Here is a 14,328-nt window from a genome sequence, read left to right on the forward strand (position 1 = left end):
GCTGTTTTTTCCTGTGCTCTGGGACTTCGCTTTAGACATGTGGAGTCATTCACCTTCAGCTAAAACTACAGAATCGGATTTGTTGGGTTTCCTCTTGGCGCCAAGGGATCAGTCCTGACAGGGCTGCACATAATCAACAAGTTAGTCATGAGTCCTGGTTCCCTTATAATTAGCTTTATACTCAACAAATAGTTTGGACGTAAAGTAAACCCAGGTTAGGAACCCTCCTCAGATAGAGCCACTTTTAGGCACGGCTGGAGTCCAGGACTGTCCCATTGTCCGGGACAGGAAATAATAGAGGAACACTCACAATGCACCTTATGTCCTTCCTGTGGGGGCTACGGGAAACAGACAGGAAAACAGCCTCCGTGCTGGATTGGCACTGGGGGCTCTCTATTGTTTGTCTGGGGACTTTTTTTTAGTTACTAGGCCACAGCTGAGGCCTCTGGGATATAATGATATGAAGTTCAACTCTTTAATAGGGGTTAATAGATTAATGGAGCACGAATTTAGGTCAGTCGGTAAACATGACTTTCTCTGTGTACAGTCGTAGTTGGACGTCGCCATGAATCTCATAGAGATACCGTGTTCATAGTGCATCCTCAACTCAGGAAAACCTGTTGGGTTTTGTGAAGCCAACAAAGGTCCAGTTTTGCTGAAACCTTTGAATTTGCCAAGCTGATGTTTGTGCAGAGAAGCACGGCTTCGTTTCTGGGCCTCTGGTGAAAATATTCCAAAACAAGCATGAGTCATTCGCACTGCAGCCTCCTTAAATACTACAAGATACAGGTTGTAGGCCACCCAGCTCTGCTCTATGCTGTGGGAGAGGTACATTTTTATATGTTGTTCATAAGCATTTAGTTTTTGACATTGCTAATTTAGCCTCTGTGGATGTGGCACATTCTGCGGCCTGGTCCACGGTTGGTGCTCAACACGATCCGAACAGATGCAATGAAGATCTTTTTACACAACTCTCTTAGCTGTTAGGCCCCAGAAGAAGCAGGGCTCACATTAAGCTGAAGTGATTTCACATTATATTTTGCCAAAACAAATAATCACAACCCCGCTGAGACACAGTGGACCCTGGTGAACTGAGGTCTCGCAAGCGGCAACCGCCCACAATAAAAGCTCAGTAATGTGTTTCCCCACATTAATAACATTAATAACCAAACTAACCTTAGCATTTAATTAACCTCCCTCTGTGACATGTTGTGACCAAACTCTAATTTAAATTCAGCAGACTCTGAAAACCAGTTTCTTGGCTTAATCGTGGCCTGACAGGACTTGTGGTAGGAAAGTAAAGTTCTGTTTGTGTCTGGTACAGAGAGTGAGGAGGTTAAGCACCTGGTGGCTGTGTGTGCTTGTTGGTGCCAGCACAGAGCTTCTGCTGTTGCCCTTTGAGAAGCTTCAGTGGCTGCAGGATGCGCCCACAGTCCCCACCGCCAACTAACCAGTCATGAGATTTGCACCGGCAACCTCTCGGTCACAAGCTCGCTCCTCCAGCCCGTGGCGAGGACCTATATTGTGTCCAGTTTGGTGTGTGTGTGTGTGTGTGGACTGATGTGTTGTTGCAGTGCCCACTGCCACAGTGATTTATAGCCTCAGAAGCAGCGCTGCTGCCCTCCCTCTGCCTCTGTGAGGCATTTGAGTTATGACTGGTGGTTTTTGTGAGGAAAAGTTTCCATTTTATTTGATTAAGTGTGGTGATCGGCCAACTGTGCAGCGCGAGGCTTTGCCTTGTGGCTTCCCATTTATCTGACTTGAGAAGAAAATTATGACTTTGTTAATTCTTGCATGCCTGTCTTCTCCACTGCACACACCTCTATTATTCATTTCAAGGCATTTATATTTTATTGATACTATTTTCTGATTCCTATTCATAATGATGTTACCCTGTGGCAGTTTGGATGGCAGCAGACAGTGAGCTCATTATCTAGCTTAACAATAATCTGTAACCATGTTTTGCACTGCAGTGACTCATTTTATCAGCATGCCGGATGTTTGAAATGAAAATCCCTTCTATGTGTAAAGAACATTTTATCCAAGTAGTGATTGACAGAGGAATTAAGTGTAAATCTCAAGAAAAACACCAACGTTTAACTTGTGCAACGGGAAAAGTACAGAACCAAAGTGCAGAGTTGTGCAATGTCAAATGAGCGTTAAAGGTGCATCGCACAATGGAATTGTTAGTTGATCCACAAATTGCAGTGAAACAGTCATTAAAAACAGAGTGGGCTTAGTTTTTAAGTGATTGTGTTTCAGTCATCGTAGCTTCACCTTAAATGCTCCCATTTACTTCCAAAGCTGCTCTAAATTGTTTCCATTTGTACAGATGCGGCTTTAAATTGAGCAGTGAGTCCTGACGTAAAGTGACTTGTTATTCAATGACAGCCTTTCCTGGGATAATGTAATCCCAGGAAAGGCTTCCTTCCCCTCCTGACTTCAGCTATTTATAGATGCCCTGCCGTTTGTCTTCGTGCCATCAGGAAGAGCCGAGCGTTGTGCATCTGGAGAAGACATTGGGGTTTTGTGTGAGCGAGGTGTAGTGACGGCGCCGCGGCAGAGACATCAGAGCCTCCAGAGAGCTGAAGAGTGCGAGGAATCTCAGTGACAGAAACCTCTCAGCACCTGAGTTCTTTCGATGCTAGAATATTAATGCTAATCATGAAACTAATTACTTAATCACAGAGATTAAGACATTCGTCAGAGAACTTCATTCAGGAACGATTTTACATGATTACAGTAATGTTTGAGACAAGCAAACAAGCTCTGTCTGTAGAGAATGAAAGATAGAGTTTCTCCCAGAATCCAGTGCTTCACTAAGGCCATTCAGTTCAACTGGATTTAAATGTGTGGATTTTCTTTTCAGTAGCTGGAAACCTTTTTATGAAAACGCTATGGCTGCAAAAAGGTTGCTACATGGTGATAAATAAGTGTGGATGGCTCTGACATTGAGGTGAGCAAGAAATGAGAAAGAATGAACAAAAACTCCTTCTGACACAATCAAATTCTGACAATCATCTTTAGATTATCCTGTTAACATGCTATACGCTGTATCATCAGCATACAGCACATTTTAAAGAAGTTCTCAAACCCTGTAGAACTGAGTCATGGTGTCTTTCTTTCACTATCACGGTTAGTGCAGTATCCTGGTGTTGGCACAAAGTTCTCGTGTTTTTGTTCAGTCTCGTTTAGCCCCAGTCTGACTGAATAATGTGCTCCTTCCTGCATTTTGTTCCCCTCATTAAAAAGCTTTAAGCGAGAGTATTTTCTGTTGCATATATTTAGGCACTGCCAAGTGTTGAGTGTTTAGAAGATGGAAGAGCAATTAGCCTTAGTCTCTTGATGGAGGAAGTCTGCAGAATGGGGCCTTGATGCTATAGAAAACCTGTAAAGATGGTGACAGCCGGTCAGTGGATTACTGTAAATGATGAGGCTTTTCCTCTTTAAACTGGGCCAACAGCCTTTTACTCTGGAAAACTCTGCTTTCTCACTTTAAACTGTGAAAACATGTTGAGGATTTTCTAGTTTATTCTACGTCCAACCTTCATCCTCAGCCAATGTCCCACATTATGAAAAAATCACTGTGTAGTTTTTTAAATTACAATATGCATCGTTTTTTTTATCTGTGTTTACGGGAAAACCCCTTTTAAATGTCACCTTCCTTTTCTTTACATTATCCTTCAGAGTTTTAAAGCCAACGTTCAATTTGAAAGAGTTGAAGTGTAAAAATGACGCCTGATGAAAGTGTTAACTGCTGTTTGTGTGTTTTCCATCTGCTGTAGATGTAACGGTTTAATAAAACGGGTAGAAGTCACCAAAGTGCAGTGGACAGGAGGCACATTATGGCCCATGGGGCTTTTCTTAGATAGTGTCACGACAATTTAAAAAAACCTGAAAGACATCAAACCAAAACAAAAACGCTCCATAAAGTGGAGCCCGTCCCAGCTGTCATCGGGCGAGGGGCAGGATACACCCCGAACACGCCGCCAGTCCATCTCTGGGCCTCAGAGAGACAAACACACACACCATGTGTAACCACCGCACCACCATGCTGCCCCCATTAAATATCTGTTTAAAGAAGAATAGTTCACTTTACAAAGAACATTTGCTCTTTGATGACTATTTTTCCTGACGTTTCTCCGATTTGACTCTCATTTGTCTTCCACCCGCTCTGCTCCCAAACTCTGGAACTCTTCAAATCCAGACTCCAGACTGTTTGTAAAAGCCGTCAGAAATAAAATGGATTACGATTTGATACTGGTTTACTGGATACTCGTGTTCACACCGAGGACACAACCTGCTCACAAGTAGTTTCTGTAATTTTAAAAGAAGCCGCTGGTTTAGACAAGTGAACCTGTTCTGTTCTGCGGGTTAATTCTTCATGTGACTCCCCCATTTCTTTATTTCTTATCCCAGTTCTTGATGCTGTAACAGACGGACATCTAGCAGCTTGATCAGCGAATGTCACAGAGTTTTGCATGCAGTGGGACTGTAGTTTTTTTTGGGGGGGTGGGGGGGGGGGGGTGGTTAAGACTACACCCCGTGGGAATTGACACTGGAACACAGTGGGGAACGCCTGCAAACAATCCCACCACACTCGGTTTCCCAGGGGTCTCCCTGTCATTCGCAGAGCTTCGGGAAGCTTTTTTTCTCTCTCTTCCTGAGAAAGTAACAGTGGGAGAAGCTAAATAATGGCGTCTGGTTCCTTCCCATGTACAGTATAGAAGCATAATTACACTCATACGTGACACAGACGTCCCACACGCTGCAGCGTTGTCTATTTCGGTGTGTAACTGTAACAAAGTGCTTCATCACAGTGGGGAGGATCTGGACGTGATGACTGTTTGATTACTACTGTGAGAATAACTGTGAGTTCTCGATTTAAAACCTCGCCGCCGCTCTCCTCCACGATGGGGATCAGTTTAATAATCTTTTTCTATCTGCTTCTGCCTGAGCGCTCTGAACTGTGTCGGGATGCTTCTTGGTTCCAGGGAGATAACGCTCTTTTTATCTCTTATTCCGGCCCTTGGATCATAATTCCACGAGAAAACTGGAATAAGAAAAAAGTGCAGCCACGAGATGCAGCAGTGTCACAGTAATTTCATTTGGGGTTAATAAAAATATCGTGCTGAGCTTTTTCTTTGAAGCAGTTAAAGTGCTGAGGACGATCACACATGTGTTTCTCCTCCCGTTTGGAACCAAAAATTTAATTACTTACTCTTTAGAAAGTGGATTACTTTTCTTATTTTTAGGTGTCTGGGAAGTTTTCCCTCAGCCTTGACCTCTGTTCTCATGACTGCTGGTTACGTCACTTAGTCAATGGGACGTTGTGTAAGTGTTAAAGAGACAATGCAGTGATGGTGAGTGTTTTATCCAAAGCGCTTTACAGTGTTGCACCTCTTTCACACTCGCGGGCCGATGGCGGTGGCTGCCCGGCGAGGTGCTCACCTCATCCAACGAGAGCAACTAGGATTCACTTTCTTTGCCAATGACACTTTGACACAAAGTATGGACAGGGAATTGAACCATCTGTTCAAAACACACCCAGCTGATATTTTTACTGAACATTGCCCCAGATCTCTTCAAGGAAACTCTAGTCGGTCAGGACGATATTAATAGGGTCTAGTTTTTCAGTGTTTCTGGCTGATGTGTCTTTTAAATAGTTTTTAGACATCAACAGAAGAGAAGATTCAGTGTTGATTTTAACATGATTCATTTAGAAAATGATAGAAATCCGAGTTTTTTAATGCACAAACCAAATGATTTTTTTTGAAGATAATTGTCTTCATCATTAAACTTCATTTTATTTCACTAGGTTCCACTTGAGGGTCTGTTACTCTGGAGAATGGGCTGCAGCATTCTTATCCATTAATATCAGAATAGAGTCGAATAATCACCTTTGGCCAAAATACTACAAAGAGTATTACAACCCTCAGAGATGTGGTTTACTTGCTTGTTAACCGGCAGTAATTTCAAGCAGCATGCGGTGACTCGACTTTCAGTGTGTTGTGATACAAGAAGGTTGTAGATTGTCCTGGATCTTCCTCACTGTAAGTTTAGTCCTTACGTTAGCTCACATTTAGGTCAAACATGCCGTTGGTTTGCCACAACAACACACAGGTCACGTACTAGTTATTAATGAGCTGACACACACACACACACACGTTGGATCAGCACCCTGAGGCTCAGTGTGTCCCTGTCTCAACTTGGCTGAATTAAACACGTGGCCTAAATCCCCATGTGATGCTGCATCCCCACCCAGGAGGTTGTGTGTTGGTAATGTGTGAGTGAGTCTGTTTCTTTACTGAAAATGTTAAATCCAAAAACTCAGCTGGGTTTAACGTTGTAGCCACAACACAAACTAAAAGTGACTGAGAGGGTTTTAAAAGCACCGGGTCTCACCGGCTTTGAGAGGCTGTTTGGAGCGAACGTGATTGAGAGGAGGCCGCCTGTCTCTCCGGCGTCCTGCTATGGATCATGGTATAATTAATGAGACCTGAGCCCCCGTATCCCCCCCGGTGCCTCGAGCGGCACGTCCTACCTTTTGAAATCGCATTCGGTTTGTTGTGTCCAAGAAGAGGTCACATAATGGATGCAGCAACAACTGTGCTTCTCTGTGCTGCGTTTGTTCCCAGTTTGGCCCGAGAACAAACTCAGTCTTGTGATTGAGCAAACTGAGGTCAAATCAGGCTTCAGTTACCAGCTCTTCACCAGAAAGGGAAAAAGCTGCTCGTTGGCTTAACCTCCAGAAAAGGGTTCAACGTCACCCAGAGACCCAGTGCACAGTTTACTGTATATGTCGGGTTTTGGTATATTTTACTGTACTTTAATGACTTTTAGCTCCATTACTTTATTTGTGCATTATTTTAATCATGTATTCATTATTTATGAACTACTTTGGTTATGTATTTCAGTTATTTATTTAGAATTTTATCTGTCGATGTCAAATCGAAATCAAAAATTTTAACAAAAAATAAAAACTTTACAGTATAATATACTTAAACAATTTTTTATTTAATTAGTATTTTTTCAAAATTTGTATCTATTACTTTTAGCCCCAATAGTTTCCGTTTTCCTAATAATATTTTAAGTGTATCCGTATTTTAACTACATATTATTTATCACTTTTTAAAACTGTATCTAATATTTAAATTATTTATTTTGACTCACCGTATCTTTTTATTTCAATGAAACTATGTATTTCAACTTTATATCAAAAATTCTTTCAAGATATTAAATGTTTTGCCATTGTCTCTATATATTTAAGCCTTTTTTAAATCCATGACTTTTAACTATTTATTTCTACAATCACTGAACAATTTGAACTATTTATTCTTTTGCAATTTATTATTTTATTCTATTGAATCATGAGAAATCTCATCTGCCGCATATGGCCCCTGCAGAAGTGCGTTGCCTTTAACACTCTCTAAAACTCTCCCCCCATGTGTTTCCAGGTGGATTTGGGATTCCTGCGATTCATCACAGCCATCGGGACGCAGGGAGCGATCTCCAAAGAGACCAGGAAGCACTACTTTGTCCGTTCATACAAAGTGGACCTGAGCTCCAATGGAGAGGACTGGGTCACTATGAAGGACGGCTCAAAGCAGAAGGTAACCATGAGTCCTTTCGTGCTGATGAGCATTCACTGCGAACTGATCAGTGAAGAGGGAAGGATGGATGACCGCATTTGACTCGGCTTTCCATCCCACTCACATCACAGTCAGTTTCTTCTCCAAAGAACACGTTGTACTAGACGTTTTCCTAGTGACACTGCTGCGCTGATAAATTGGCAACTTCCAGAGTTTCTCATTAATCAGCGTATTGATAGACGTGCGAGGACAAGCACACACGGCGTGCATCAACCCAAGCACGTCTGAGTCTCAGCTGCTGCTAAACAGAGCCTGAAGGGATTTCCAGAGACCTAAATGCGGCTGTCATGCCTCATGTTGAACAGCCTTGTATCAATGTAACTACTGTTTTTGGTGCTTTGAAGTTACTGGAAGTCAAGTGTCTTTGATCCACAGTCTGGGTCAAACCACAATCTGCTTAAGTTTGCAAGGAAATTTCCAGTCAACTGATTTCTTGCATGTGTTATGTCCCCGTTCAGGCAGTGTTCAGGCGTTTTAGCTAAAAACACTGAAGATATAGTAGCATTTGAATACTCTAAAGCCACTGACGTTGTATTTCAACATTTTAGATCCTTACAGCTTTTACTATGCATCTCACTTGACTGCAGTAGCTGTATCTATAGGAATAGCAGAAGATGAAGTGGTAGTGCTGGTAATACAGTACATGTGTTGTTGCTACAATGCAGTAGTGATGGTGGTATCAAAAACTGTAATGGAAGTAGTGCTAACTGTGACTTTGGCTGTATTTGAAGTAGCACCAATAAAGGTAGCAGTACGGTAGTAATGTTAGTACATGCACAGTAAAATCAGTCGGTGCTGGTTCAGTAGAAGCAGTACAAAATAATAGTTAGAGTAATAGCAGAGTCATTTGTGGTATTGCCACCAGTAGCAATAGAACTGGAATTAGTTGTAGTAGTATTGGCGGGTGTAAAAGAATCTGTACTTGTACTAGTAAAGGCAGCAATCGTAGTTACAGTATCAGCAGTAGCTTCAGTAGTACCAATTGTAGCAGTAGTAGTAGTATTAGGAGGAGCAGTGGCAGCAGTGTTTGTTGTTTCAAAGGAAGTAGCTGCTATATTAGCAGCAGTTGAAGTTGTACAGAGTTGTACTTTGAGTACTAGCACAGTAATGATAGTTTAAGTAGCTGCAGTAAAAAGTAGTAGGGGTGACTTTAGATGAGTAGTATCAGTACAGGAAGTAACAAACAAGTCGAAGTACTAATGTATGTATTTTTTTGTATCTTCAGATTTTTGAAGGGAACCACAACGCAGTGGACGAGGTTCGCTCCTTTCTTCCCAAGCAGACTCTCACTCGTTACATCCGCATCCGCCCCATGACCTGGGAGCAAGGCATCTGCATGCGCTTTGAGATCTACGGCTGCAGAACGTCAGGTATCACCCGCGGACCAAGCATCCAAATCTGAACTACAATGACTTGTTGCCATCGCGTTGACATGCTGAGCCTACTTTCCTAAACGTGTGACGTACTTTGGCAGATGCAGCACCGGGGAGGCATTTTACCAAACAGCCGACGTCTGTTCGCTAAAGTAATATTAACACCTCGTGAAAAAATGAGTGACAGTGGAAAACACTCTGTGAAACTTTTACCTGCCGTTGGTCGGCTACACGTTAATCAGATTCTCTCACATTTGCACGTCGTTATTCAAACTAACATCTTCTTGGCTGCCGGATGAGAAGCTCCTGCTGCTCCCTGCGTTGATTTAAAATAATCGCCGTCTCCGAGCCGAGCGCAAACTCCCACAGAAGGACACCGTTATTCATTACTGAGGGGCAGAGGAAAAACATGCCGTCTCATTACTCATCCCTTAACATTATATAAAGCTCCGCTCTTGATGTGCTACAAGCAGCTCTCGGTAGGAGAGCTCCATAAAGCAGACATTAGGCTGTTATTCACGGGAGAACAGGCTGCACAGTGCTAGACAGGTGATTCAGGAAATAACACGACTGAGAAAGTGTGTGTGATGTGAAGTTATTCGCTGCAAACCTCACAGCCTTTAGTTTTAACTAATTCTCTAGGTTTAAGCCCAAATCAAACACACGTTTTAAGAAGTAAACAGTCTCATTTTGCCACATGCAACCCGTCTTTTCTGTCCCTGGGGAGACATTTGGTACCAATAAGGACGGAAAGACACGCAGACCTTTCTGTAGGTGGGCTCCATAAAGAACAGTGTCTGTAAATTGACAGTGTGAAGGAATTTCCATCCTCAGCAGCTGTTAAACACCACAACGCTCTGGAACCCGCTGAGATCGTGACTATTTAAGCACAGATATTTGGTCTGGTGGTTTGGCTCCCAGTGTCCCAGTGTTTTATAGAGTTTCCTTAAGATTTCTTTTCATCCAGATAAAGCTGAAATCACAACCGAATACCGTTAGTTATCCAACACTTATCCGCGTTTATTTCCTAACACTTAACCAACTAAAATGGCAGCATCAGAGACAGAGCAGACTGGCCCGGTGCTTCGACAGACTGTGCCGTAGCCTCAAGGTCACGTGTTGCATCTCCTTCAGCAGGCGAGTCTGTCGATGTCAGCATTGCACCTCCAACACGGTCCAAGCTCTGCTGCTAGCAGCCGTGTGACTTCTGACAATGTGAGCAAATCTCAGATGGACGTGCAAAATGCACAAACTGTGGTAGTTTATGTGGTGGCACCAGTAGCAGAGGCTGTTGCCAGCGTTGAGATCGAAAATAGCAGCACATTAATAGACCTTTAAGCTTGTGTTGCTTCAAGTACAGAATAGAAAACATCACTTAGTTTCTGCCATCAAAGGTTGTTACTAATTAAGGGTCTAAAAAAGAATCAGATTTTGCTTTTGTGTCCTCAAAATTCAGCCAGGGCCTGTGTTTTAGTGAGAGAGATCTTCAACTATAACTATAGTTCTGCATGAAAAAACTCGGCCTTTTTTCCTAATTTCGCTGGAGCCAGACGGTTTCCACGGTGGGCTGCAAACATTAAAGATGGCTCCCAAAAAAACGAAAACATCCAAGATTGTGCAATAAACAAGTTGCACCTGGCTCAACTTTTACTGCAGTGAACAGTGATGTCATTCAGCAAAGCACTGCAGTCAAATCTGTGCAGGCTTTGCAAGTTCAGCTGTGAAATTAGACCTGCAACATCTCAACAAAACAACCAAAATGCTTTCACTTTACTGTGAACGCTGCCAGCAAATACTGCAAAACATAGGTTTAAATACGTGTAGTTGGCTTCTTCCCGAGACTTGTGTTTCTGGATCGTTTAATGCAGTTCAAACAGGAACTACTACGAACAACCGTAGTAAAAGCAGTAAACAAAGGGAAGAAGAAAGAGCATCTGTTGTAGTACGAGTTGTGTTAGTATTTGTAGCGTTAGCAGTAAGTTATAACAGTAATTGTAGCAGTGATAGTGGTTTTCTCTACACTACTTTAAATGATAAAAATATAATAGTATTACCACTGAAGACACACAAAGCTTCATCATTCCATGTTCCGTTCAAACAAACTCACCCAAGAGACGATTAATGGGTCTTTGGTGTTTCTACTTTTGAGTTTGAGCTGTGCAGCAGTTCCCGCAGGGCACCAGCTAGAACTGCTGTCTCAGGCAGTGACGAGATAAGAATGGCAGCGTCCGTCCTTATCACACACACAGCGCGGCACAGCAAAATCTTCCTTATCCCTCATTTTCTCACTGCTGTTCTCTCTGTCTCTGCGCAGACTACCCCTGTTCAGGGATGCTGGGGATGGTGTCCGGTCAGATCTCAGATGCTCAGATCACCGCCTCATCCTTCGCTGACCGGGGCTGGGTGGCTGAGAACGCCCGTTTGTTGACAGGGAGGTCAGGGTGGAGCGGCCAGCAAACCAAGCAGCCCTTCAAAAACGAGTGGCTACAGGTGGGTTCACAGCTTAACTGCACCTCAACAGGTAAAACAGTGTCAGCTTGCATTTCCTCATCATAGCTTGACCTTAATTATTAGGGTTTTATCAGTTTATCACCACATGATGCAGGTTTGTTTTCGGGTTGAGCTCTTAGCCAATTGGCTCTCTTGTCCTTCCTGGTAGGTGGATCTGGGCCAGGACAAGATGGTGACCGGTGTGGTGATCCAGGGTGGGAAAAACCGCGACAAAAACGTCTTCATGAAAAAGTTTAAAGTGGGTCACAGTCTGGATGGAAAAGCGTGGACTTTTGTCAAGGAGGACAACAGCACCAGGACCAAGGTCGGTTCACTCAGAGCTGCTTTAGACCGTTAGGTCCCTCTGTGTCTCTCCTTCTGTCTCCTTTTGCGTGGAGTGAGTTGATTAGTTTAATGCTATTCAAATGTCAGAATGTGCATCTCTAGTCTGTGAGTGAGTGAGTTTTATGAAGTGTTGACCCTTTTTAAGTCGTCTGCCAATCAGTGATGGAAGCATCAGATCCTTCACATATGTAAAGATAATCAAATCATCAAAGTAGATGGTAAATGTTCTGCACTTATATAACACTTATCCTCCTATTGGCACTCACAGCGCTTCACACACACACACACACACACACACACACACACACACACCGGTGCTGCTAAGCTGCTGGCCAACGCTCACCAGGAGCAACTAAGCTGGTGTTCAGGGTCTAACTCAAGGACACTTCGACGTGACCGGAGGAGCCGGGGATCGAACCAACAACCCAGGGATTGGTGCACAACCGCTATTTGTCCCACGTACAAATACTCCAATATATGCAAATACTTCATTATAAGCAAAACACTTCCAATAAAAAATAAACAAAATGTGCTTAAAATATCAAAAGTTAGACCCTCTTGTTCTGCAGAACCGTGTGACCTGTACGGAGACATCAGCGCGTTGGAGCTGTGTTAGGCAGAGCTCTGTCTGGTGACGTTTTATTTCACAGTTCCTGTATTTTCCAGGGAATTTCCTGGAAACATTTTTCCAAAAAATCAGCTGCTATTCCCTTGTTGCTTTCTAGGAAGTTTTCCACATTAGGCACGATTGATGAGGTCAGTGCCAGTTTTTTAAGTTTTTCTTGAAAAAGTTATGCCGAAAATAAGAGGAGACAGTCCATAAACACACATAAGTAGACATCAGAAATTCCAAACGGATACGTAAAGTCAAGTACAAGTACCTCACTAGTGCACTTAATCATAGTATTATGTTTTGCCTGATTTTCACAGTCAGTTTATCGACATAAATTTAAAATCGGTGCCTCCAAAAAAAATGGTTGAACAGAAACATAGAGTAGCGGGTTTTGAGGTGCATATGGATGTGTACGCACATAAAACATGTCTTTCTGCTCCCCCTCCCTCTTTATTTCCACGCTCTCATTCAGGGGCAGCACGCTGATGCAGGCCAGTGCAGATTAATAGAAAGTAAATTACAAGAAAGGCAGATAAAAGCTTGTTGACATGAAATAAGCCTCCTATTACTGTAATCTGTCATTCCTGGAAGCCATCAGACAGACGCTCGACTGGCTGCGCCGCCGCTGCAGGAATGAAATGTTTTGCACCCAAATTATAGACTTGCTATTCATGTGAACGCCGACTGTGCTGTTTGTTGCAGGCTTTGTCTGCGGCTCGCAACAAAACTTTCAATGGGAAATTATGTTGTTGTAGTAGTAGTAAATAATTTTAGGTCACAGGAAATAAATACAGAGTAGAAGAAGGAAGAAAAGAGGTAGCTGACATCACAGACACACAACAGGCAATGTGAGGAAACCAACAGGAGGAGTTGCAGCATTGTGTGCTCGTCTTCATAACATTACTGAGGCAGAGAAGCTTAATGAGTTGCTGCTGTGTTCGTGACCACACACATTTCTGCATAAATGTTCCCGCTGTATTTAAGCTCAGCATTGCTTAAGTAAAGGTCGCACAATTCTCATGTGGTGTCATTAACTTCAACACTGGTGCTGCAACAACAGTAGGAAAGCTGCTAATGTTCCTTTATCTGTGAACGTCCTGTGTACAGCTGTGTAACCGACACGTTCACAACTGTAAGCAGCTGAATTCACGACTGCAAAAATCCATCAGAATTCTGTGATAGTAATAATTGCAATAAAGCAGGAGCACTGTTGGTTTTGCAGATTTTGTCACCACCAATGCAGAACCGTGACACGTGTAGATCTGCCTGGAGGAGCTCGTCCTCAAAGAGACGCAGATTAGACAGGGAGCCCACAAAGACCCCTGTGACTCGTCTGACGGAGGCTGACAGTAGACGTCAGGAGCACCACCATGAGTGCTCAGTCGAAAAGGTGGACATGACATTAGCATTCAGATGTTCGCAGACAATTTCTGCAAAGACATGGAAATTCTGGTGCCCACCAGTCTTGTTTTCTAACCCCTCTCGATGATTTTAGTCGCTCCGATTTTCATCCTGAAGAGGAAATTCACATCGTTGCTTTCAAGACCCGCACTTCCTCCACTCGGCCGGCCCCCGCTGGCGCAACATCCCCCTCTATTTGTTCCAGATGGCGGGGCGGAGGACGAGGTTGGCCATCAGAGTCCTGCTGATTTACTGCAGACGGAGATCTGGATCCTCCTCTGTCCCTCCCGTCCACCTCCCTGCTCTGCTTCCTCTGTCCTTTTATGTAAAGCCCTTTCAGGAAGGCTCAGTGAGGCGCGACTGATACATGTGTTTAAACATGCTAGTGCTCCATGATACACGCTCACTGTACATAATGTATTTGTTCATGCATAAACATGAGAGACTGGCCAGG

General features: G+C 43.3%; 1 protein-coding gene across 3 annotated transcripts in view; it reads left to right on the top strand.

Annotated features, from left to right (window-relative positions):
• The window catches only part of LOC137098079 (neuropilin-1a-like), a 66,131-nt gene that overhangs the window by 36,526 nt on the left and 15,277 nt on the right, over positions 1–14,328 (top strand). For all 3 annotated transcript variants that reach the window (XM_067473871.1, XM_067473870.1, XM_067473867.1), the window contains exons 7-10: positions 7,458–7,613; positions 8,878–9,022; positions 11,340–11,515; positions 11,685–11,840. In XM_067473871.1, the coding sequence (XP_067329972.1) occupies positions 7,458–7,613; positions 8,878–9,022; positions 11,340–11,515; positions 11,685–11,840 (633 nt within the window). The remainder of the gene's footprint in view (positions 1–7,457; positions 7,614–8,877; positions 9,023–11,339; positions 11,516–11,684; positions 11,841–14,328) is intronic.

The sequence above is a fragment of the Channa argus genome, chromosome 14, assembly GCF_033026475.1.
Source record: "Channa argus isolate prfri chromosome 14, Channa argus male v1.0, whole genome shotgun sequence".
NCBI lineage: Eukaryota > Metazoa > Chordata > Actinopteri > Anabantiformes > Channidae > Channa > Channa argus.